General features: G+C 46.7%; 1 protein-coding gene across 7 annotated transcripts in view; it reads right to left on the bottom strand.

Moving 5' to 3' along the window:
- The window catches only part of CD79A (CD79a molecule), a 140,269-nt gene that overhangs the window by 17,814 nt on the left and 95,368 nt on the right, over positions 1 to 27,087 (bottom strand). For 3 of the 7 annotated variants that reach the window (XM_063942388.1, XM_063942385.1, XM_063942389.1), the window contains one exon: positions 22,031 to 22,121. The exons of 1 other annotated variant lie outside the window; for it this stretch is intronic. Coding sequence is in view for 2 of the 6 variants with exons in the window: in XM_063942383.1 (XP_063798453.1) it covers positions 16,957 to 17,011 (55 nt within the window). In the remaining 4 variants the exon portion in view is untranslated. Of the gene's footprint in view, positions 1 to 16,956; positions 17,122 to 22,030; positions 22,122 to 26,383; positions 26,453 to 27,087 lie in introns of those variants that run through there. 3 more of the 7 variants (XM_063942383.1, XM_063942384.1, XM_063942386.1) reach the window with 2 other exon arrangements.

Raw genomic sequence — 27,087 nt, 5'->3', positions numbered from 1 at the left:
AGACACAGTACAGTGCGGTAGTTCACGGCTGTGGCTACCTCTGTGTCGGCACTCGGCAGCCCGTCCATAATTGTATATACCACCTAACCGTGGTTTTTTTTTCTTTCTTTATACATACATACTAGTTACGAGTATACTATCTCTTTATCAACCAGTCTATATATTAGCAGCAGACACAGTACAGTGCGGTAGTTCACGGCTGTGGCTACCTCTGTGTCGGCACTCGGCAGCCCGTCCATAATTGTATATACCACCTAACCGTGGTTTTTTTTTCTTTCTTTATACATACATACTAGTTACGAGTATACTATCTCTTTATCAACCAGTCTATATATTAGCAGCAGACACAGTACAGTGCGGTAGTTCACGGCTGTGGCTACCTCTGTGTCGGCACTCGGCAGCCCGTCCATAATTGTATATACCACCTAACCGTGGTTTTTTTTTCTTTCTTTATACATACATACTAGTTACGAGTATACTATCTCTTTATCAACCAGTCTATATATTAGCAGCAGACACAGTACAGTGCGGTAGTTCACGGCTGTGGCTACCTCTGTGTCGGCACTCGGCAGCCCGTCCATAATTGTATATACCACCTAACCGTGGTTTTTTTTTCTTTCTTTATACATACATACTAGTTACGAGTATACTATCTCTTTATCAACCAGTCTATATATTAGCAGCAGACACAGTACAGTGCGGTAGTTCACGGCTGTGGCTACCTCTGTGTCGGCACTCGGCAGCCCGTCCATAATTGTATATACCACCTAACCGTGGTTTTTTTTTCTTTCTTTATACATACATACTAGTTACGAGTATACTATCTCTTTATCAACCAGTCTATATATTAGCAGCAGACACAGTACAGTGCGGTAGTTCACGGCTGTGGCTACCTCTGTGTCGGCACTCGGCAGCCCGTCCATAATTGTATATACCACCTAACCGTGGTTTTTTTTTCTTTCTTTATACATACATACTAGTTACGAGTATACTATCTCTTTATCAACCAGTCTATATATTAGCAGCAGACACAGTACAGTGCGGTAGTTCACGGCTGTGGCTACCTCTGTGTCGGCACTCGGCAGCCCGTCCATAATTGTATATACCACCTAACCGTGGTTTTTTTTTCTTTCTTTATACATACATACTAGTTACGAGTATACTATCTCTTTATCAACCAGTCTATATATTAGCAGCAGACACAGTACAGTGCGGTAGTTCACGGCTGTGGCTACCTCTGTGTCGGCACTCGGCAGCCCGTCCATAATTGTATATACCACCTAACCGTGGTTTTTTTTTCTTTCTTTATACATACATACTAGTTACGAGTATACTATCTCTTTATCAACCAGTCTATATATTAGCAGCAGACACAGTACAGTGCGGTAGTTCACGGCTGTGGCTACCTCTGTGTCGGCACTCGGCAGCCCGTCCATAATTGTATATACCACCTAACCGTGGTTTTTTTTTCTTTCTTTATACATACATACTAGTTACGAGTATACTATCTCTTTATCAACCAGTCTATATTAGCAGCAGACACAGTACAGTGCGGTAGTTCACGGCTGTGGCTACCTCTGTGTCGGCACTCGGCAGCCCGTCCATAATTGTATACTAGTATCCAATCCATCCATCTCCATTGTTTACCTGAGGTGCCTTTTAATTGTGCCTATTAAAATATGGAGAACAAAAATGTTGAGGTTCCAAAATTAGGGAAAGATCAAGATCCACTTCCACCTCGTGCTGAAGCTGCTGCCACTAGTCATGGCCGAGACGATGAAATGCCAGCAACGTCGTCTGCCAAGGCCGATGCCCAATGTCATAGTACAGAGCATGTCAAATCCAAAACACCAAATATCAGTAAAAAAAGGACTCCAAAACCTAAAATAAAATTGTCGGAGGAGAAGCGTAAACTTGCCAATATGCCATTTACCACACGGAGTGGCAAGGAACGGCTGAGGCCCTGGCCTATGTTCACATGAGGATGGAAGCACTCAGCCTCTCGCTAGAAAAATGAAAAGACTCAAGCTGGCAAAAGCAGCACAGCAAAGAACTGTGCATTCTTCGAAATCCCAAATCCACAAGGAGAGTCCAATTGTGTCGGTTGCGATGCCTGACCTTCCCAACACTGGACGTGAAGAGCATGCGCCTTCCACCATTTGCACGCCCCCTGCAAGTGCTGGAAGGAGCACCCGCAGTCCAGTTCCTGATAGTCAGATTGAAGATGTCAGTGTTGAAGTACACCAGGATGAGGAGGATATGGGTGTTGCTGGCGCTGGGGAGGAAATTGACCAGGAGGATTCTGATGGTGAGGTGGTTTGTTTAAGTCAGGCACCCGGGGAGACACCTGTTGTCCGTGGGAGGAATATGGCCGTTGACATGCCAGGTGAAAATACCAAAAAAATCAGCTCTTCGGTGTGGAGGTATTTCACCAGAAATGCGGACAACAGGTGTCAAGCCGTGTGTTCCCTTTGTCAAGCTGTAATAAGTAGGGGTAAGGACGTTAACCACCTCGGAACATCCTCCCTTATACGTCACCTGCAGCGCATTCATAATAAGTCAGTGACAAGTTCAAAAACTTTGGGTGACAGCGGAAGCAGTCCACTGACCAGTAAATCCCTTCCTCTTGTAACCAAGCTCACGCAAACCACCCCACCAACTCCCTCAGTGTCAATTTCCTCCTTCCCCAGGAATGCCAATAGTCCTGCAGGCCATGTCACTGGCAATTCTGACGAGTCCTCTCCTGCCTGGGATTCCTCCGATGCATCCTTGCGTGTAACGCCTACTGCTGCTGGCGCTGCTGTTGTTGCCGCTGGGAGTCGATGGTCATCCCAGAGGGGAAGTCGTAAGCCCACTTGTACTACTTCCAGTAAGCAATTGACTGTTCAACAGTCCTTTGCGAGGAAGATGAAATATCACAGCAGTCATCCTACTGCAAAGCGGATAACTGAGTCCTTGACAACTATGTTGGTGTTAGACGTGCGTCCGGTATCCGCCGTTAGTTCACAGGGAACTAGACGATTTATTGAGGCAGTGTGCCCCCGTTACCAAATACCATCTAGGTTCCACTTCTCTAGGCAGGCGATACCGAGAATGTACACGGACGTCAGAAAAAGACTCACCAGTGTCCTAAAAAATGCAGTTGTACCCAATGTCCACTTAACCACGGACATGTGGACAAGTGGAGCAGGGCAGGGTCAGGACTATATGACTGTGACAGCCCACTGGGTAGATGTATGGACTCCCGCCGCAAGAACAGCAGCGGCGGCACCAGTAGCAGCATCTCGCAAACGCCAACTCTTTCCTAGGCAGGCTACGCTTTGTATCACCGCTTTCCAGAATACGCACACAGCTGAAAACCTCTTACGGCAACTGAGGAAGATCATCGCGGAATGGCTTACCCCAATTGGACTCTCCTGTGGATTTGTGGCATCGGACAACGCCAGCAATATTGTGTGTGCATTAAATATGGGCAAATTCCAGCACGTCCCATGTTTTGCACATACCTTGAATTTGGTGGTGCAGAATTTTTTAAAAAACGACAGGGGCGTGCAAGAGATGCTGTCGGTGGCCAGAAAAATTGCGGGACACTTTCGGCGTACAGGCACCACGTACAGAAGACTGGAACACCACCAAAAACTACTGAACCTGCCCTGCCATCATCTGAAGCAAGAAGTGGTAACGAGGTGGAATTCAACCCTCTATATGCTTCAGAGGTTGGAGGAGCAGCAAAAGGCCATTCAAGCCTATACAATTGAGCACGATATAGTAGGTGGAATGCACCTGTCTCAAGTGCAGTGGAGAATGATTTCAACGTTGTGCAAGGTTCTGATGCCCTTTGAACTTGCCACATGTGAAGTCAGTTCAGACACTGCCAGCCTGAGTCAGGTCATTCCCCTCATCAGGCTTTTGCAGAAGAAGCTGGAGGCATTGAAGAAGGAGCTAAAAGGGAGCGATTCCGCTAGGCATGTGGGACTTGTGGATGCAGCCCTTAATTCGCTTAACAAGGATTCACGGGTGGTCAATCTGTTGAAATCAGAGCACTACATTTTGGCCACCGTGCTCGATCCTAGATTTAAAGCCTACCTTGGATCTCTCTTTCCGGCAGACACAGGTCTGCTGGGGTTGAAAGACCTGCTGGTGACAAAATTGTCAAGTCAAGCGGAACGCGACCTGTCAACATCTCCTCCTTCACATTCTCCCGCAACTGGGGGTGCGAGGAAAAGGCTCAGAATTCCGAGCCCACCCGCTGGCGGTGATGCAGGGCAGTCTGGAGCGACTGCTGATGCTGACATCTGGTCCGGACTGAAGGACCTGACAACGATTACGGACATGTCGTCTACTGTCACTGCATATGATTCTCTCAACATTGATAGAATGGTGGAGGATTATATGAGTGACCGCATCCAAGTAGGCACGTCACACAGTCCGTACTTATACTGGCAGGAAAAAGAGGCAATTTGGAGGCCCTTGCACAAACTGGCTTTATTCTACCTAAGTTGCCCTCCCACAAGTGTGTACTCCGAAAGAGTGTTTAGTGCCGCCGCTCACCTTGTCAGCAATCGGCGTACGAGGTTACATCCAGAAAATGTGGAGAAGATGATGTTCATTAAAATGAATTATAATCAATTCCTCCGCGGAGACATTGACCAGCAGCAATTGCCTCCACAAAGTACACAGGGAGCTGAGATGGTGGATTCCAGTGGGGACGAATTGATAATCTGTGAGGAGGGGGATGTACACGGTGATATATCGGAGGGTGAAGATGAGGTGGACATCTTGCCTCTGTAGAGCCAGTTTGTGCAAGGAGTGATTAATTGCTTCTTTTTTGGGGGGGGTCCAAACCAACCCGTCATATCAGTCACAGTCGTGTGGCAGACCCTGTCACTGAAATGATGGGTTGGTTAAAGTGTGCATGTCCTGTTTTGTTTATACAACATAAGGGTGGGTGGGAGGGCCCAAGGACAATTCCATCTTGCACCTCTTTTTTCTTTTCTTTTTCTTTGCATCATGTGCTGATTGGGGAGGGTTTTTTGGAAGGGACATCCTGCGTGACACTGCAGTGCCACTCCTAGATGGGCCCGGTGTTTGTGTCGGCCACTAGGGTCGCTAATCTTACTCACACAGTCAGCTACCTCATTGCGCCTCTTTTTTTCTTTGCGTCATGTGCTGTTTGGGGAGGGTTTTTTGGAAGGGACATCCTGCGTGACACTGCAGTGCCACTCCTAGATGGGCCCGGTGTTTGTGTCGGCCACTAGGGTCGCTAATCTTACTCACACAGCTACCTCATTGCGCCTCTTTTTTTCTTTGCGTCATGTGCTGTTTGGGGAGGGTTTTTTGGAAGGGACATCCTGCGTGACACTGCAGTGCCACTCCTAGATGGGCCCGGTGTTTGTGTCGGCCACTAGGGTCGCTAATCTTACTCACACAGCTACCTCATTGCGCCTCTTTTTTTCTTTGCGTCATGTGCTGTTTGGGGAGGGTTTTTTGGAAGGGCCATCCTGCGTGACACTGCAGTGCCACTCCTAGATGGGCCCGGTGTTTGTGTCGGCCACTAGGGTCGCTAATCTTACTCACACAGCTACCTCATTGCGCCTCTTTTTTTCTTTGCGTCATGTGCTGTTTGGGGAGGGTTTTTTGGAAGGGACATCCTGCGTGACACTGCAGTGCCACTCCTAGATGGGCCCGGTGTTTGTGTCGGCCACTAGGGTCGCTTATCTTACTCACACAGCGACCTCGGTGCAAATTTTAGGACTAAAAATAATATTGTGAGGTGTGAGGTATTCAGAATAGACTGAAAATGAGTGTAAATTATGGTTTTTGAGGTTAATAATACTTTGGGATCAAAATGACCCCCAAATTCTATGATTTAAGCTGTTTTTTAGTGTTTTTTGAAAAAAACACCCGAATCCAAAACACACCCGAATCCGACAAAAAAAATTCGGTGAGGTTTTGCCAAAACGCGTTCGAACCCAAAACACGGCCGCGGAACCGAACCCAAAACCAAAACACAAAACCCGAAAAATTTCAGGCGCTCATCTCTACTGTAAATGCCCACTGGCCGGACTTTTAATATAGTCTCACAGAGGATAATTAGTAAACAGGCACTCAGGGCCGTTTCTTGGGGCAGGCGAGCAGTGCAACCGCACTGGGCGCCCGTCGCGGCACTAACTGTGGCTCCCTGCTTCCCCCTCCTATTTCTCCCCGAGTAACCCGCTCGGGGGGCGGAGTTTCACGGAATGACGCGGTTGCGTCGTTACGTCACGACTCACGACGCAACTCCGTCACTCTGCGAAACTCCCCCCCCCGAGCGGAGTACAGAGGGGGATCCAAGTTAGGAAGAGGGAAAGGCCGGCGCGAGGAGCGACTGGTGAGACGGGCCGAAGAGCGGTAATCGCCTTTGTAAGTATTCTCTCTCTCTCTCTCTCTCAATGTGTAAAATGGGGACACCTGCCGTAATGTGTGAAATGGGTACTCTTGCCTGCCGTAGTGTGGGGAATTTAATGTATCAAGGGCATTGCGGTGTGTGGCATAATATGGTGCAGGGGGCATTACTGTGTGGGGCTTAATATGGTAGCATTTTTTTTTCCTGTGGTGGTCGTGATCTGTTGGAGCAGGGTCAAAAACTGGATTGTGATGTAGTCTTTTCAGACGAGGCCATGACCATTTAAATGAGGCCACACCCATTTAGATGAGGCCACGCCCCTTGCCGGGTGCGTGCGCAAGTATTTTTTTTTTTATCTAGGTGTGTGTGTGTGTGGGGGGGGGGGGGGGCACATTTTTTTATGTCATGGGGGGCGCATTTTTAAATCTCGCACTGGGAGCCAAATTGGCTAGAAACAGCCCTGCAGGCACTCCCCTTATATCTTAATTAGCAATGAGGGGATCATTTGTGTTGCAGTCAAACAAATGCTCCCTGTATTGTATAGTGGTCTCAAAACAGCTCTGTGTAGTTAAAAGATGGGTTGATCTGGAAACTGATTTGGTGGAACGATCATCGGTTTCCAACTTACCATGGCTCTCACGGAAACACCATTCTTCATTCTCATGATTCCCACTGTAGACTTAGCACTCAGTGTGTGGGACAAGTTGAATAAAAATTGCAGCTGTCCATGCACCCGTCCCGTCTTGGGTATGCCCGTCTTACCCCTTTGTGGGAAAACCCAGCTTTTCCGCCTGGCAGCTCTCCCATGCTGGACCACCCCTGGACCTCGGTGGGTATCACGAGGGTCCATCACATTGTAGGGGACTTCACCCCCAAGACATTTGCTAAACTTCAACAAAAATACGGACTCCTCAACACATTTCACTACCAATATGTACAAATCCGTCACTTTATCTCCTCTTCATTCCCCTCCCATCTTCCTCGGCTCCCCTCTTCTTTTGAAAGACTCTGCATAGTCCCACGGATAAAGGTACCATTTCATGCTTGTTCAATTCTGTATTGGCATTGGAGTCTCCTCCCTTTGAGCCCCACGAGCAGGCGTGCGAACTAGATATTGGTATCCACCTTGATAAGGACGATTGGGACGCTATTCGTACGGCCATCTCTAAGTGCTCTATTAGCGTAGCAGTACGAGAGAACTCATACAAGATATACAACCGATGGTATTTAGCCCCGGAGCGCTTGCATCGAATGTTTCCAAATACCTCCAATTTATGCTGGAGAAACTGCGGCCAAATTGGCACATTCTTTCATACATGGTGGACATGCCTACTAATCGCCCCTTTCTGGGACATGGTTCAGAAATTATTAATGCAAATAACTGCTCTTAGTACACCCCTCTCCCCGCTTCTCTGTGCTCCCATTGAACACATTCCAAAAGAAACCAATAAATTAATTCTTCACATCTCCTGCGCAGCAAAATACCAAATAGCCCACAATTGGAAATCCCTGACTGCTCCCAGTAAAAAAGAACTTTTGAACAGGATTTGATTTATTGCGATAATGGAATATATAACCAGTCTTCTACACAATACTGTTCAAAAATGTCATTCTACATAGCTACCTTGGTACTCTCATTACAGCGTACCCATTCCTGCCTAACCTGATACTCTGTTTGATGTAGTATCGTTAGAGTTATAGATCCATACCCCTGTCCCCGACTCGCTGAATATGCAGTATAAATACAAACATGCACAATGGGAGGGCATCTCCACGATCTCTCCCTAATCTTTTTTTTTTCACTCTTCCTTTTCCCTTCTTTCCTTTTTTTCCCCTCATTTTAATCTCGACCTTCAATACTATGACCCTGGTCTTGGATGCTGTGCCTCTCCGTTAATGTTTTTTACTCTAATACTAATTCGGAACCTCATTTGTCTAACGTATGTTTTATTGCCTTATTGTTATTTTACCATTGTTATAACTTTGTATACAGCATTGAATTTGTTGGGATGTTTGGTATATTTTGCCTACTGTTGTCGCAATGCTTATTCTTTTGATTGATACTCTATAAAAATCTGTATGATCAAAAAAAAAAACAGCTCTGTGATATGATATGTTATGATGGTGTCAAAACTTCTCTATTGTGTGGAAGACACAAAAATGTGCTTTGTATTGTATGGCAGTCACGGCAATGCTATGTGTATGGTGGTCATGGTGATGCTAGGTGTAATGTATTGCAGTCACTGCAATGCTTTGTGTACTGTATGGCGGTCACTGCAATGCTTTGTGTATGGTGGTCACGGTGATGCTAGGTGTACTGTATGGCGGTCACTGCAATGCTTTGTGTACTGTATGGCGGTCACTGCAATGCTTTGTGTATGGTGGTCACGGTGATGCTAGGTGTACTGTATGGCGGTCACTGCAATGCTTTGTGTACTGTCATCTGCATAGTGAGTGAGCTGACAGGTCTACAATGCGATGAGACTAGGACGCACAGGGAGAACTCTGTTGGTTAATTGGATATGCGACACTTGTATGTCTGTGTGTGACTGAGTCTGTATATGAAGCACAATGAACCGTGACATGGAAAATAGCTGCGGCGGCTGCTGCAGTGTAGCGCTTCGTAAACAGATGCAGAGACTCAAACGCACACAGATATACAAGTGTCACATCATATCACATAAATCAGCATCGTCACATAGCACGTGCTGCATCGTTTTGCACCTCTTACACCCTCTGCTGTTCTGAGCAGGCCTAACACACAGTTCTCTCAGAGACTGTCGCCGTTTTAATGTCTATGCTTGGTGTGGATCAACACAATGGGGCAAATGTCCGAGTTTGCAAGAAGGTGCGGGAAGTCGGCCAGATATTTTTTTTTAAAGCTGCAATCATTTACGAGACAAAACCATGCCTTGTAAATGATTGCTGCTTTAAAAAAACATACAAGTATGTCCGGCATCCCGCACCTTCGGCAAACTCGGACCCTATTACATATGCCCTAATATTTGCCAATGTAGAGAATAAGATAAAGGGTGACACTTCAAGTATGTCATACAAGAAATGTGGGGCAGATGTATTAATGTATTAAGCCTGCAGAAGTGATAAAGCCGTGATAAGTGCAAGGTGATAACGCACCAACCAATCAGCTCCTAACTGTAAATTTACATAGTGGAGATGATTGGCTGGTATATTATCACCTTACACTCAGGCCCGGCGACAGGGGGGGTCAAAGGGGACAGCTATACCGGGCCCCGTGGTTCAGAGGGGCCCCGAGGCATAGTGGCACAAAACGGGTGCAGGTGCATCTATTAATATCCCGCTCTGGCTACCTGCTGGCCAATGATGTAAATAAAACAATTAACTGACCTGACCCTCCTGCCCCGTACAGCACATTGCAGCTGTGGTGCAGGCAGCCTCCACGAGTCCTCCCGCGTAGCTCCGCCCCCGCTCCAGCGCTGACTTCCCATGGGGCTTTGGCAGCTCCTGGCTGGCTGGGTGACGGTCTGTGCTGCTCTGAACCTTTCTCACCTTGACTCCTGACATCCCGCAGGTAAGCTTATATAAGCTACTGTAGCCAGCCTCCAGCTCCCCGACCCCAGCCTGCAGTATGCACTCCAATTCCCAGCCAGCCCACAAGCCTCCACACCCCTTAGTGTGTTTATCCCCCTGTAGCCAGCCTCCATACCCCCTCCCCATAATGTGCTCCATTGTAGCCAGCCTCTATGCCCCCCTCCCCATAGTTTTCTCCCCTGTAGTCTGCCTCCATACCCCCTCCCCATAGTGTTCTCTGTAGCCAGCCTCTATGCCCCCCTCCCCATAGTGTTCTCCCCTGTAGCCTGCCTCCATACCCCGCTCCCCATAGTGTGCTCTATTGTAGCCAGCCTCTATGCCCCCCTCCCCATAGTGTTCTCCCCTGTAGCCAGCCTCCATATCCCCCTCCCCATAGTGTTCACCCCTGTAGCCTGCCTCCAAACTTTCCACCCCATAGTATGTTCCCCTGCGGTCAGCCTCCAGCTACCCCCTGTATTGTCCACACCTGTAGCCAGCAGCCCCCACATATATAACACACGCACACACACATACATACATATATATATATATATATACATACACACATACACGTACGTACGTGAAACTGTGTTGGGAGGTGTTGATGGGGGGGCCCAGAGAAATACATGTGCCGGGCCCCAAAATTTCTGTTGCCGGCCCTGCTTACACTTATCACTGTTTTATCACTTCTCCAGGCTTAATACATCTGCCCATGTGTATGATGAAGTGCTAGGACCACCAAGAACTTTTATAATACTGAGATGAGATGCTGCCATATCCAGGAACAAGACAAAAAAACCTATATGAGCAGAATTTCTGGAACCTAAGGGTAAGTGAAAATTGTGAGTACCCTCTATTGTTGGGAACCAACAATATATATGTGGACTTTATTTTATGTTAATCTGAGATATTGAAGATTTTATGGAAATCCATAGCCAGTAGAAGAAAAGGAACTACGGCGGATAAAAAAAGGACTTTGTTGGTAGACGGTGTAATTTAACATTTTATTGTTTGTTGTGACTTTGTAACTTTATAAAGAAGTGCTGGGATCTGTAGTTCTGTATATGTGTGATAAAGCACTCTTTTTAATGGTATGGATGTTACCTATATTTGTAGGATTTGCTAATACCCAGAGCAGAGGTGCTGAGTCTAACGTATCAGTGGCCTTCACCAGGGTTCCCCGCAAGGGGGTAAAGGTTTAGCTACGCCCAATGAAATCTGGAGGCAGGTAATGAGACTGGTTGCCATGATGCGTACTGGAGGGTAGTCAGCAGAAACAAGACAGAACCAAACGGGTATCGTGGAACGAGGGGATGGGCAGAATCAGGTCGGAGGAAAAGCTGAAGTCAAAACCAGGAGATGACTAAGAGCAGTACCAGGGAGTAAGTGAGGAGAATCGTCAGATGGACCAGATCAGAACACAAATTTAGCGTCAAACGTTACATCACGTTTGTGTGCGCCTTTGCCTTAAGGAAAGGGAAGAACAACATGCACGTCCCTATGGGAATGCCTGCCACCAGGGGAGATACAGCCGGAAACTGCTGCTCAGCAACCAGGGGAGAGGAGATGCTGGAACACCAGACAGCAGAAGACTGACACCCGCATATTCATAGCTGCCGCCTGGTGACCATCACCGCTATAAGATGGTGCCAGCTCCTTTGTGCTGTAACATTACCTCTCCCCATCTAAGGTTGGGAACCGAAAAACATACAAAAGGCTTATGGATGAACCATTGTAAAACCTGCGCAGAAGACGGAGGGCATGAACATCCAAGGATCTTATGCTGAGCACAGCAAGCTGCCAAAAAATCTCTTTTGGTATTTTGAATGATCTGAGACGGAGAAGCCATTGACTGCCAGCACTTCTTATAGCAGCGAGGTCCCCAAGACAGAATTTAGGGTTTACTCCAATCAAGGGTGGGTGCGTGTAAGCGTAGTCAGGGAAGACCCAAAATAATCAGGCTTACAGCCGTTGGAAGCGTGAAGAGGGATATTAGCTCTGTATGGTGAGCACCAACCTGCATGGTCAAAACCCTGGTCTGAAAATAAACAGTAGCAGTAGTAATTTTGCTGCTGTTTATTCCAATTATCCTGAGAGGAGACATAAAGACACAATTCCAATTTTACTGTGATGATGCTCCCTTCTGGAATCCAAGAAGGCTATAAGTGGCTCTGAAGACTTATTCAGGCGTAATGAAACTGAAGAGACATCCTCTTTTAGAGTATATTGAACTGAACCTAAACTAACCATCCTTAGGCTTTTCTCGTTTCCCGCACATTTGGGACAATTGACAAGAAGGTGTCCTGGCTCCCAACAATACAGGCACCGCCAGACCCAGTAGGAGAGAGCCAGGATCCGGCCTACTGTTACAGTAGGTGAGTGTAGGAGAAGGTTGGTGTTTGGTTATCGATCTGGGAAGAAAAAATTCCCTAAAAGATGTTGATTCTGCCTTTTTATAGTAGACAGCAAAGTCTTGAGCAGTGAGGACTGAAGGGAAGGGTGGAGGTGAGAGGCAGATTCAAAGCCAAAGTGGTTGAGTCCAGGTTTGCATGCAGGAAGGTAAAGAAAAGGACGTAAAGATAAGAGAGCAGGAAGGCCAAGTCAGAGAAGCTGGAGATGATGCAGAAACATGAGGTCCAAGAGGAAAGCTTTGGGACTTTAGAGATAATAGGGTTGTCGGTGGGGATGTTGAAATCTGTGCAGACAAAGCTAGCAGCCAGGGTGCACAATACAAGGGAAGGAAGGAATGTGAAGAGACAAAACTGATGTAAGAGTTGGAATTATGTAGTTAATAACACATTTTATGTGGTGGAATGAGTAAAATGAGCAGTAGGTTATGTGGGTCCGGGAATTAGTCCTGAGGAGAAGATATGTAGAAGAGAGAGTAGTACCAGTTTGTGTATGAATGCGAGTAAGAAGTCTGCTGAGTTAAGAATATGTGGAGATGTGTCCTGTTTCACAGGACACATTCTAGCTGCGGAGGCATTCAAATGTTGGCGCCCTCCGGGAGCCAATCGCGGCTCCCGGAGCGGCGGCCAATCAGAGACGGGCGCGGCGAGCCAATCGGCGCTCACCGCGTCACAGGCACTGCCCCCGGCGTCTGACGTCAGACGCCGGGCGGGAACCGAAGAGGCCGCGCGCGCGGAAGAGCGCAGGAGAAGACGCCGCGAGGATAAGAAGACGGCCGTTTGAAGAGGAGCTCCGGTGGCCGCTGAAGAGGCCAGAAGACGTCGGCCTGCAGGAGGAAGATGTCCAGCGGCGGCTGGACGCTGAGGAGCGGAGGCGGCGCCGCTGGCCAGAACGGGTCAGCGGCAAAAGAGGGCGCCGGAGACCCCCGGATCAGGTGAGGCCTCAGTGAGGCTACTCTCACCCCCTCCCCTTTTCCTCCCTAGACCATCAGGGACGGGCAATAGGGCCGGGGCACAGTTCAGGCACTAGGCCTGTTGCGCAGATAGGAGTTTGGGGGTCACCATCTGATTCGGTGGTTTGGGCGTTAGGCCCAAGCCGCCTAAACAGCGTAGTAGGCGGGCAGTAGGCCCGAGGGGCAACAACAGGCGATAGGCCTGGGGGACAAATAGAGGGCATTAGGCCCTAGTTTGGTTGTCGGCAGTTAGGGCTATGAGGTGACCCTGGGCACTAGGCCCAGGTCATCCAATGGGTGACCAGTTAGGCGGGCGCTAGGCCGTGGGTAATATCGGGCCTCGGGCCCATGCGCAAATAGGGGGCACTAGGCCCAGTCCATAAGTGGCCCTCCCCAAAGGTGGATAAAGGTGGCACTGGGCACTAGGCCCAGTCCACCCCAAGGTGTTTAGGCAGGCAGGCCCGCTCGGCCTGAGCCCCTGAGAAGAGAGTATGGGAGGTGGGTGAGCTGTGCGGCCCTCACTACCGGGTGTTCTGATTCAGGTACTTAAAGGGACAGCACCGTGGTAGTTGCTTGCGCTGTGGATTGTGATTGGATATGTTGTTACCGTGCAGGGCAAAGTGTGAGCTTGTTAAGTCTGTGTTTAGTTTTGTTGCACCACACCCACAGAGCTAGTTTGAGGGCTCTGCCGTTGTAGTTAGTATAGGGGTGTGACATTAGGTTAGAGTTAGGCCCTGCACGGCTGTATGCTTGCTTGTTTGTTTGCCTCCTTACAGGGACCTGTAAGAGAAGAAGACGTTCGCAGTGCGGAACTGACGGTGAGTAGCATCTGTGTACGTTTGTCCCTTTGTCTGTCCCCGAGCGCCGGAATGGGGGTTTGCTCACGGACGTGAGGACCCCTTCATCACACTACGCGCGAGAGTGCGAGTGTGTGAATTCTGGGTGGCTGAGGCTTTGTGCCAGTGATGACCTTTCACCCAACCGGTGAAGGTTGCCGTTACCCCCGGGGTATCCCCTTTTCCGGTGGAAGAAGGGTTGATACCCCCCCTTAAGGTAGACTATTTTCTCCTCAGCTCGTTCGCCCGTCAGCTCCGAGAAGGAATCATCGTGTCCGGGTCCGACTGAAGAATTCCAGGTCCGTTGAAGGTTCCGGTACCTGAAGGTGAGAGAGTGCGGCGCCTGGTAAGTGGTGAACCTGCACGGCAGCAGGCACTACACGCACCGCCGCCACCCTCTTACAAATACATGAAGCCATATTGGCCGGGGACAAGGGGTTAGCTTGGGAAGAAATAAAGGGAAGGATGGTGATACGTGGAGAGGGATGAGTGTAGTGGAATAGGATAAGGGTATCTATATTAGACAATACACAGCAGTGGTAAATGGGCAGATCATAAAATATGAGTGACAGAGGGATGATGTAGTAAGACACAGCATATGAGCATAATAGAGAACTTGAGAAAATGGCACCAGTTTGATTCCCCACATAAGAGATGTGCATGAGCTGTAGACTCCGGAACAATGACAGAGTCAGAGGAGGGGGACCTGTATGAAGAGTGCACATAGCCCCCCGATAATGAAACAGACTGTGATGTTGTTGGAAATTGTCCTCCTATAACACTGCAGTGTTTGCAGTAGAGCATTTACCTTCTTCACGCTCCTGTTAAACTCCTGTAGAACTCTAACATAAAGACTATTACACACTTATAACAAACACTTACTGCTTTCCCACGAAATTGGAGAGACAGTCCACTCCCGCCAACTAAGTGGGAATGGGGCAGGGGTCATGAAATTACGGGATTCGCGCATTACGTTTTAGAGGTGGGTGCAGTGTCTGACTGGGGCATGAAGGGCCCACCGAGGGAATACAGTTGTAGGGGCCCATGTTTAGAGATATGGCAAGTCTCCAGAGGGAGTGTGGCCAAACACCATATTGGTTTGCCTAACCATTAAAGAGTGCATAGTCTGGGCCCCTTGATAAATATATATAGTAAATACTGCTAGAGCATGCATGGTAACGTACCAGGTTAATAACAGGAATGCACTGTATAAAATACACCATAATCCTGGGCAGTATAATGTAACATATGTGTGAGTAATGCATAACTCAAGTGCATAGTTTGGAACCTGATCCATAGAGAGGAGGTGGGCCCCAGGCAATGGAGCCCACTGGGTGTTTTCTCTGTACCCCTGTGGGCCGGGTGTGCTCTTATGCAGTTCAGTGTGACCTCACCCCCAGTGGTGCCAAGAGAGGGGGGGCCACGCCCCTTGAAAAGTACCTGGGCCCAACCCGGCTCTTGACTGCCCTGCTCACCCCTCCCATGCATAGGCATGCAGGTTCATGACATGAAGTGTGCTAACCCCCCCCCGGGACATGCATTACCTTCCCTAGCAACCCCCCATCCCACAGGACAGTGCAGAAGAGACCAGTGCCCAGTTACTCTTGTAGATCATGTATTATTATAAGATCCAGTTTACATTGAATTCATTGGCTGATTTTAATGAAGGGACATTGGGCTAGCCTGTAAGCAGAAGGCAGACTTTTGCCACTCAAGCTTAGTACTGTAAGAGTGACATCGACAAATAGGAGAATAAATTTGAGACTAGACGCTTGCCGTATACAACAATCTATTTTTGATATTTAATGGGACATACTTGGACCACAAGGCCAGCCGCATATAATAAATGGCTTGCTGAATGTTAATGTAAGCTCACAAGTGATCTGTAATAAATAACCAGCTTCAGAAAATTGTCTAACCCCCCCCCCCCCCCTCCCTAATGCCAGATCCCCAGGACCGCTACGGTTCTTCAAGACATAACCAGCAAATCAGTTCCCCGGGGGAATTGCCGGGAAATTGCTGCTTCCGCATGATTTAAAGGGCTCATGTGCTTGATAAATAGGTGCCTAAACGGTATTGTACTGCCTAGTTGCTCAATATTGAAAAATGTGGCCATAGAGAGGTAAATCAAAAACCTTCTAGGAGACAAATCTTTTAAGCTTGGGTTCATCGCAAGGATATTAGCTAAAGCTGCTGTACCGTCATGAATAGACTGTTTTGCATATGTAATAGATTTGTAAAATTCTTAAAATCAGCCATGTTGTGCTTAAGTGTTGTGAAGCAAGCGACCATGCATGTTTTCAAGGTCCACTCACTTATTTTCCTACTCAGCATTCAGTCTCCCTGGAGACTTAGATGCATAAACACTAATCACAGGTGCATCCTCTTCTTTCTATGACAAGAGACAGCAGTGACTTTCTCTATCTTAAGTTCAGTACCAGACCAATGTCAGAGGATAGTCAGGAACTCACAATACCACATACTACCGTCATCTGGATTAGCAACAGTACAAATAGCAGCGAGATGACACTGGATTCCTTACTGTCTCTCCCGTGGATGAAAAGAGATATGAAGGACACATTATAAAAAAAAAAAGCAAAGATAAACCCAAAAACTACACAAAAACATAAATGCCAGATGGACAATGAAATCTACAGGCAGAGAAGAGATACTTATTAACAAGAGAAGATAAAAGAATCGATGTGGGTTCTTTAGGCAGGTCTAGGTCCCAACAGTCTTGCTCCACCATTCTTCCCAAAATTTGTCTACTAGTAACTACCTATCGTAACTGATGTACATTCATTTATGTTCAAGTAAAGACTCACCTGGGAGGACTATCAGGACTATCATAGCAGATGCAGCCCACATTAAGGGTGGCATGTTGAGTTGCAGCTTCTATAATCTGTGGTCTCCACCAGGACAAGTAACTGGATTCTGGACCGTGTTACCTCTGCCAGGCTGAGGCTGGTTGCTCTGGTTCTCGTTGTCTGCTTGGGTGACTGATTAGAGGGAGGGGGATGTGAAGAGGAGATCTGCTCTACTGCTTCAAAGAAAGTATCAAGCTTTGTGAAAATAAGTGTCTTAGACGAGGCCACACTTCCCCAACGTGATGGACCGCTATAAGTAGTATTTAAGTGCAGAGATGCACAATACCAAACAATAAAACAAATGCATTGTTTGGCTTTGAGTTGAGGTTGACTAAAGCAACATATACACGACATCCCCAGGTGATATTACTCCTTAAAGTATTTTGATATAGAACCTGATTTAACTGAGCCTCTTTGATGATTAAATACTAGTTACCAGCCCGTTATATTGACGGAACAACATAACTGTAATGTCAGTGAAACCGGCACACAAAACACTTGAATTCCCCCCTCCCCCCATCCCCGAGAGGTGAGGAGCAGCGTTATCCTTTTATTATATAGGATAATACATGGTAAAATAAGTAGGTGCACAGGAGAGACTCTATTTTGTTCACATTTCCGTCCACATTAGGACATCGTCACCCAAATTATCATGAAATCGTTAGTGAAGTTTGACCATCTAATGTAATGCTATTAGAGGTTAATGGAGAAGTTTTGGGGCCACGTAAATCATAAAGCTAGCCAAGGGTCATACAGCAGCCTTTATATCAAATGTTCTTTAGCTTTTATGTACTTTTGTATATCTGCAGATATTAACTATTATTATTACAATCTTTTATGTATTAGGCGCCACAAGGGTTCTGCAGTGCTGTACACAGTACAAGGGTGTACAGACAGAGTTATTACATACACGGGCACAACTTGCAGATATACATAATTAAATCCGCAGTTCGCATAAGTATGTAGCGATACAGAACGAGAGCTGACCCTGTTTGCAAGAGTTTACAGTCTAGAGGGCTGTAGGTTGACACAAGTGGGTGGCTACGATGGGTATTGTAGAGAGTTAGTAGTATGGGTTATTAGGCCTGGCCAATTATATGAGATTTAAAGGTAAGGAGACTAGGCGGAATGTATGATGGATCATGGGAGGGCATTTCAAAGGATAGACACAACACAGGAGAAACTCAGGAATTGGGCGTAGGAGGAGGTGATCTAGGAGGCAGAAGTAATTGGAAGAGTGAAGATGTCAGGAAACAGTGCGACTGATTCAATGCTTTTATTGCAAATGAAGTGGAGCACTGTTTTGCTGTCTGCTCACAGGTGACGATCGCTTAGCAATGGTGCATGCAGAGATTATTTATTCTCAAAGTGAGTGACAGGTAACCAGTAAACGGCAGAAGTAACGGGGGGTGGGGGTGGGCGGAGTAGCAAAACTCAGGCATGTCAGGAACGTTCTACGGGTGTGTCCTAGTGTACCTCTACAGATTTGTTCGCAGTTGAGACGTCTTAGCTTAGACTCATATTCTGCAACAGCTTAGTGTTGTTCAGATGGTCAATGGTGCAGCTGATGTTCTGGCCTTTGCATGTGAGATGCCGGAGGTGGGTGTCTCTTTGCACAAGACAGCGGATGAGTCTGTAGCATATTTTTGCAAATCCGCTGTGAACGAAATTGCAACTACACATGCACCGATGAATCAGGGCCAGTATAAGAGGGATCGAGGCTGGAAATATATGGAGGCGGCGATTAGTGACATTAATGTGTGTCAATGGAGGAAAATGTATCCTTCTGAAACTGGTCACCAAGCTCCGTCGGGATACCACCACTGTGGATACGGTGCATAGATCTAACTTTCTCTGCACATGTTATATCTGCCCCGCCGTCCCCCCTCCCCCTTCCCCCCCACTGCAGTGCACATGGTTTTGCCCACCTGCTAACAAATTTGCTGCTACGATCAGGTCTGAATTAGGTCCCAAGTACACTTACTATCACCTCTATTAATGTTTATATATATTTTCCTGAACCCGAACACAAATTTATTGTGATGTTCCCACAGTGGAATATATGTGTTGTTGGGAAGCTTATGTTAATTGGGAGGTGATTTAAGCGGCACAATCTATAACAATAGATGTAGCTCCACTGTCAGGTCCCAACAGCTGTGGAGCCATGCTCGACTTACTTGCACACTGGTCTTCTCTGCGGTGGTCTGGTCCTCTCTCTGGATTCCCCCTCTGTCTCTGCTGCCTCCCCATCAGCATTTTATGTGAATTCCACCAATCACAGTCTAGCAGAGGGTATATAGGGGCTACCTGGAAAGTATCAAGACGCCAGAGCAATATAAGTTATTCAGCCATGTCCCTAGGCTCCTGACTACTTTCGGTCAGTGTTCCAGAATCCTGAACCGGTATTTCTGTTCCCAGACTTCAGTGTTCAGCATACTCTTCTAAGGTCCTGTGAATCTCTAACCCGATTTGATGATGTATGGTTCCAATCCTACTTCAGGTAATAGTGTACACCAGGTCTTTCCCAGCCATCAGCCATCACACTGAGGTTTCAGTGGCCTAAGAAGCATTGCCAGTTCCATCCTGGTCCTGTATCCCCAAAAGCCTCCTAAATGGTTCCAGCCGATCCTATATCCTACCCGGTCCAAGAAGCTTAGCCGGTCCCAGCCCGGTCCAGGAAGCATATCCTGTTCCAGCCCGGTTCTGTATCCTAACCGTTTCCAGACAGTCCTAGTCAGTTCCCGTCTAGAACCCGAAGCTCAGCCATTGTAGCAAAACCAGTATCCTAATTTCCACCAGACATATTCTAGCCTCGGCCTATGAGAAAGAGTTATATTCACCCGGTTCCTGCATTCCAGCACTCCTAAACCTACTCCATGATCGTCCAAACCCAGCTTTGTGACAGTCACCAACAGATCTGCTATTAATCCACAATAAAAAGGAAAAAAATCAGTTTCATTAGCGCTGTGTAATCTTTGTAGTAGGCCATTCAAAATCATCCTTTTCTTCAATGCTGATCTCCCATTCCCCTACACGTGCAGGAATGTAACTCGGGGAAAACCGAAAAGGAGATACATAGTGTGTAGCTCGTTAAAACATTTAATGACACTACACAAGTACAAAAACATTAAAAATGCACATAAAAATCCAAATAAAACGATCAGGCATTAATCATCAAGCAGCAAATCCTTATTTAATCGAACGGGTGGCAAATTACCAGTGTCGGAGAAGAACTGGCAACGGACAGTTCTTAATAAGCTGGGTTAGAAAGGGCTCCCCCGGACTGCAGTTCCGGGATCTCTCCTGACGATCACACTGCTCCGTCTTTATATTCTCCACCCAGCGGCATACATGGATAGGCTTGTTGGCATCCACTCGTTCTGACCCTCACTCGGGTCTTTCTTAAGATAGGCCTTAGATGAGAAGGCCAATCCGGACACTACAGAAACAACTTAAATCCCCCACTTCCGTCTCTGATTGGTCCCTGCGCTTTGATCCCTAGACAACACGAAAGACTACTAGTCCCATGATCATTTGCGCTGGAACCGTTTCCGGTTCCCCGTCATAATAGCGTCCTGGTACTATAGAAACTCCAAAGAGAGTGTTTACGTCTTCGTATATCCAAACGAATTCCAAAGTTCATTCTCATGATCATAAGTTCTATGCTCCTATCATGATTATCCGCTTGTATGTTTATTCTAGTACCAGCTTCATACCATCCGGGGCATCTTACAATGAGGTCTGCATAGGAAATGTAGTTACAATAATAAAAACAAATGTTAATAATTCATTCCATTTCAATAAAAACAAGTATGACCAGCACCATCACCACAAGTGAAGTAGTCGGAATATTCTACCGCCACTACAGAAACTATAAAAACCATTTTATTTCAAAGTCAGAATTAAGACCTCCTGGTTGCAAGGTGCCTAATTCATAAATTCTTTTCATTTCTGCTCTCGCTAACTGACTGGCTACATCTCTTTGCCTCCAATGTCCTTTGACCCATTGGATGCCAACAAATTGTTTAATGGCACTTGTACCACAATTATGTATTAATTTTTAAAATGGTTGGACAGGGCATGATTTTCCACACCTTCGCGTATATTGCTAATATGCTCTCCAATTCTGACTTTGAGCGGCCTGGATGTCCTTCCTATGTAGAATAGACCGCATGTACTCTCCACTGCATAAACAACGCTTTTCGTGTTGCATGTAATAAATTGTTTCATTTCCCATTTCTCTTATTGTTAATTATGATTTCATTAACTTTATTGGTGCTTTTTGAGGTGGTGTCTTTACATTACATGACCCACACCGATAGAATCCTTTTGATGTAATCCTAGTTATGGGTTTGGTTGGTGGTAATGCACTTCTTACCAGATTCGTGCCAATATTAGGGGCTCTTCTGTATATATATTTGGGCTTATCTGGAAGCAAAGACCCCAGTGGATCTTTTTGCAAAATATTCCAGTACTGGTTAATAGATTATTCCACCAGTTTGTGTTGCAATGTCACTTCTGTGTCCCACATGGGATCCGACCAATATCCCGGCAGTCGGGATCCCGACGAATAGAATCCAGAAAGATCCGGACGGTCAGTAGTAGGGTTTGGCACTTGGGGGAGGGTTAGGGTTAGGTTAGGGGGGTGGGAGAGGCTAGGCTTATTCTGCATGGGGGAAGGTTAGGGTTAGGCTGAAGGAGGGGTGGGTTAGGGGTAGCGATAGAGGTAGGGTTAAAATACTTACCTGGATCCATCAGGATCCTGTCCATTAAGATTCTGCTGTTGGGATCCTGACTGCTAGGATTTCGTACCCAAGCAGTCCCACACATTTATGGCAGGATATTATAAGTCAAGGGAAGAAATCCAGGAATAATTTACCTCATAGGATTGTGACAGTTTACAGCAAGAAATTGAAAATAAAATTCTCTTTAGCATCAGCCACTCATTTTATTGAATGCACATTATGAATGATAGCTATATATCCAACTTCTTATGAATGTCCTCCTTAGAAGGTTGATACATCTTCCCTACCTTGAGCTCAGTTTTCTTACAATATTCATATTCATGACTCTTCTGAGATTTCCTTTTCTGCCTTCATCTGAAGCTATTGCTGCTGTTCTTTCTGTAACCAATATACCAAACAGCTGGTCAGAAGCCATAGTCCTCAGTGAATGTCAGAAACATCTGCCCCACAACTAAAACCTAAGGCAGTGCCGTTTCTTGGTCCAGGCGAACAGTGCAATCGCACGGGGCGCCACGGCAACTGAATGTTACAGTACAGTATGTTGTCTGGGATATTATTGAAAATGTCCCTCCCAAAATGGCCGCCACCTCATAGAAGACAGTTTTTAAGAAGACTAGAGGAGGTGGCGGACATTTTAAGAAGATCATTTCTAATAATTTGAACTGGGAGTAGGCATGAAGAGTGCCTGGGGTCTGCAGAGAGCTGCAGCGGCCGGGGGGATCCCCTGACAATGAGCAGAGCATTACAGTGGGGGCATAATATGGTGACAGAGGCATGTAGGGGCATTACAGTGGAGGCATAATATGCATTGCAGCAAAATCACGCCCATTACAGCGAGCCCCCTCCTCCTTCGCGCAAATGTAAAATTTTTTATATGTTAATGTGGTTGGGCTGCATTTTTTTAGGGTTTGCAGTGGGAGTCAAAATGTCTAGAAACAGCCCTGGACTAAGGCATATTTCCCAACTGTCCCAATTTTTACAACTAATATTAAAAATACATTCTAGGAAATTTGCTCCACGATTTATTGGTCCTTATAAAATTAAGGACCACCAAAAAAGCACTTATGCTCCTGTTTTTAAGGGACGTGGAGACTCCTTGTGCAAGTTGCGAGTTCAGGATGATTACACCCACTGGCCACATCTGATTAGCTGAATTTGTTTAAGACCACACCTAGTTATGCAAATATAGGACCTAATTCAGATCTGATGGCTGGGCTGCGTTTTTTGCTGTCCTGCAATCAGATAGCCACCTACAGGGGGAGTGTATTTTCGCCATGTAAGTGTGCAATCGCATGTGTTGCTGAGCTGCAAAAATCCACTTTGTGCAGTCTGTGCACAACCCAGAACTTACTCCTCCAGTGCAATGAGAAGAGGCTGATCGGGGCCAGAGCTGACGTCAGACACCCTCCCTGAAACGCTTGGGAACGCCTGCATTTTCCTGAACACTCCCAGTGAATGGTCAGTTGCCACCCACAAACGGCCTCTTCCTGTCAATCAACCTGCGAACGCCCGTGCGATCAGATTTTTCGCACCATCCCGTCGCTGACCGGCGATGCCAGTTGTTGTCCGACGCGCGTGTGCAATACGGTGCACGCGCTGTTATGACCTGATCGCTCGCTGTGCGAAAACGCACAGCAGCAATCAGATCTGAATTATCCCCATAGTCAAACTGCTGCAGCATGGGCACTCATAAAACCTGTGATTTCCTTGGGGTTATTTAAGCAAAGCTCCTCCTTTTAACCAGTGTCTGAGCAACAGTGTGAGAACTGAATTACCACATTACCGTCTATACCGACAGGTACAGGTGATAGTACATCACCAGCACTGACAACAGCCGCATCATCACCTTACACAATAAAAGCATACTGTTTAATAATACTATCTGCACACTAAGACTGCTGTGTCCCTAACGGGATCCGGATTGAAAGTCGACAGTAACTAGGTCGACAATGTCTAGGTCGACCACTATTGGTCGACAGTAACTAGGTCGACAGGGTGTCTAGGTCGACAGGGTCTTTAGGTCGACATGTTCTAGGTCGACAGGTCAAAAGGTCGACATGAGTTTTTCACAATTTTTTTCTTTTTTTGAACCTTTTCATACTTAACGATCCACGTGGACTACGATTGGAACGGTAATCTGTGCCGAGCGAAGCGGCAGCGGAGCGAAGGCACCATGCCCGAAGCATGGCGAGCGAAGCGAGCCATGCGAGGGGACGCGGTGCACTAATTGGGGTTCCCGGTCACTCGACGAAGAAAACGACACCAAAATAACATTAAAAACTCATGTCGACCTTTTGACCTGTCGACCTAGAACATGTCGACCTAAAGACCCTGTCGACCTAGTTACTGTCGACCAATAGTGGTCGACCTAGACATTGTCGACCTAGTTACTGTCGACTTTCAATACCACACCCACCCTAACTAGCTTCTAAATCTTGCTACTTGGGAATTCTCCCTGTGTACCGATTTTGGCCTGTGTCTCCTGATTACTCTCTCTCCGACTGCTCCTTATACTGATTTCCAGTACTTTGAACCAGACCCTTACTAGACCACACTCCTGCCTAACCTTATAGAAAGAATGGTCGGACAAGGCTTCTATACACTGTGATTAGCATAGCCAGATGCGGCCGAGCGGTGCTGCCGCCAAGGCCTTAGGGGGCGGCACTGGCGCTCCCACATATCACCAGAATTTGACTCTTATTGAGGAATTCAGTTGTTATTCATGCCGGCGGCCACCAGATGGGGCCTGATGGGGCAATTCAATTGTCGCTCCGTTCTGACGCAAACATTTCTGCTCGCTGCCCCCCAGGCTGGCGAGTAGTAATGAGTGAAAAGTGACCCGTTACTTTTTGCATCGTGCCCAGAATTTTGGTCTGATTTAGCAGTTTGACAGTGGAACAGCTGGGGCTGAGTTTCCTTCCTTATTTTAATACCTATATACAGCACACTCTGCAGGGCACCACCTACTGCTCTCAGGGGCACTAAAACAGTTGTTCATCTGGAGCTCTGTTCGTGCAGTTAACACATAAAATGGTGAAATGATTTGTCTGTCAAACATAGTATGGAATTTAATGCACATTTTATTATAAATTCTGCTAATATGTGAAATATCTATTAATATTGGCATTTTGATTTTATGGGCTCAATTAAATTGTGCGCAACATATTGGGCCCATGCGTAAGTGCAGCTACGTGCTGCACCGACGGTACTGTCAGATCTGTGTATGTTCGTTTGCAGCACCATAGGGCTGTCTACAAAAATCCACGGGTCCGGGACCCAGTGGGGGCGAGCTCTGCTGCCGTTGCTGGTGTTTCTATGTCATCGCTATGGCAATTCGCCCACCTCGCTCCTTAGTGACCTGGGCCCTATGATTGTTTCAAAGCACACTAAGTCGCATAGTGTCAGTAATGCACGTAGTTGGACGATGTCTGCGCATGCGTCCCACATGCACAGCTCATGTGTCCTGATTATTAGCGCTCAGAGACGCAGATTTTGATGCATGGTCTGTGGAATTCAGTCGGCGTTCCCGGGAGATAACGGGGGAGGGGGGAGCTAAGCAGATGCGGACGTGTTGCCGTGAGTGGCTACGTCCAAAGATGCAGAACTGCTCACACCATAGGCCATGGTTAGATGGAGAAATCGCACCTGCCATAAGTTTCGATGGTGCTTCCGTTGGTGCAATCAACTGGCAATCAACCTCCATTAATGATTACAAAATATTGTAAATGTATGATGGTGGGTGTACTATTAGGAGGTACATACAGTGTGGAATTAAGAATTTATATTGTTCCTATTATGTACAATAGTTTAAAAATAAAACACTTTCCATAAGGCAAATCCATAAAGATGCAATTGTTAGTAAGGGCTGCAGGTGGCAGCATACCCTAATATAAACACACATTGGTATGTATTGTACCTCACATGTCACTGGAACTTCCTGTGTATAGTGCAGATTATTATTAACTAACAGCGATTTATAACGTGCATACACATTCCACAGCACTTGATTGAATACTTCTATCACATCAGTTTCTGCCATATTGGAGCTAACGATCAATCTCCCGTACCACATGGACACACGCTACACTATGGTTAATTTAATTGACCCATTTGATTGTGGCTTGTGGGAGGAATCCCATGTGAACATGAGGAGAACATACAAACTCAGCACATAGAGGGCTTTAGTGGTAATTGAACACAGGACTTCAGTGGTGTGAGACTACACATCCGAGCTCAGGGCCGGATTAAGCCTTTGGGGCATACTTGCCTACTTTTGAAAAGTAGTTTCAGGGAGATTGAGGGAGCGCCGTTGAGAGGGTGTGTCATGTTCCAGTCAAAGGGGCGTGTCTAGCTCCACCCATGGGCGTGTCTGTTTCCACTAAGGATTGTGTCCTGCAGTGGCAGGGGAAAACTACAGTACGAAGAGCAGCATACTGCAAAGAGTTATATAATATGTATATAGTGAGTAGGGTACAGAGGGTTATATAATATGTAAATAGTGAGTAGGGTACAGAGGGTGATATAATATCTATATATTGTATATACTCTCTGTACCCTACTCACTATATACCTATTATATCACCCTGCATACCCTACTCACTATAATATACCTATTATATCACCCTTCATAGATCCCTCACCTGAGTCCCAGAGGTTGTCTTGCTTCTCCTCCCGCCTCTCTCTGTCACTCCGGCTTTCACAAAGAAGAACTACAAGTTAAAAAAAAAAAACTCACGTACCCAGCAGCGCTGTCACTCGTATATCAGAGCCCCACTCGCAGAGCTGGCCCTAGACAATTTGATGCCCTAGGCAAGATTTTTGTTGGTGCCCCTAGCAGACAATGCCATCCCTCCTTCCAGCATGCTGTGCACAGCCAGCAGAAAATAGCTTGAGATGTAGCCACAGCGGCGCGCCATCGATTTGAAGAGTGATGATTGATCTCATCACCTTTAATTTGAACTGATGACACCGCTACTATGGGTCCCATCAGAGTTTCCCAAACTCTGACATTACAGTCCAGGTTTTCAGGATTTCCATGCTTGTGTCCAGATAGTTAAATCAATTGACTGAGTTACTAATTAAGGGCCTAATTCAGACCTGATCGCAACAGCAAAAAATTTCTCTAATGGGCAAAACCATGTGCAGTGCAGGGGGGGGGGGGGGGGGTGCAGATGTAACATGTGCAGAGAGAGTTAGATTTGGGTGGGGGGTGTTCAATCTGAAATCTAAATTGCAGTGTAAAAATAGAGCAGCCAGTATATTTACCCTGCGCAGAAACACTATAACCCACCCAAATCTAACTCTCTCTGCACATGTTACAATTTGCCCCACCTGCAGTGCACAT

Source organism: Pseudophryne corroboree, chromosome 10, assembly GCF_028390025.1.
Source record: "Pseudophryne corroboree isolate aPseCor3 chromosome 10, aPseCor3.hap2, whole genome shotgun sequence".
Taxonomy (NCBI): domain Eukaryota; kingdom Metazoa; phylum Chordata; class Amphibia; order Anura; family Myobatrachidae; genus Pseudophryne; species Pseudophryne corroboree.
Note: the sequence above shows the minus strand (reverse complement) of the source record. Positions and strands in the feature narration are given on the sequence as shown.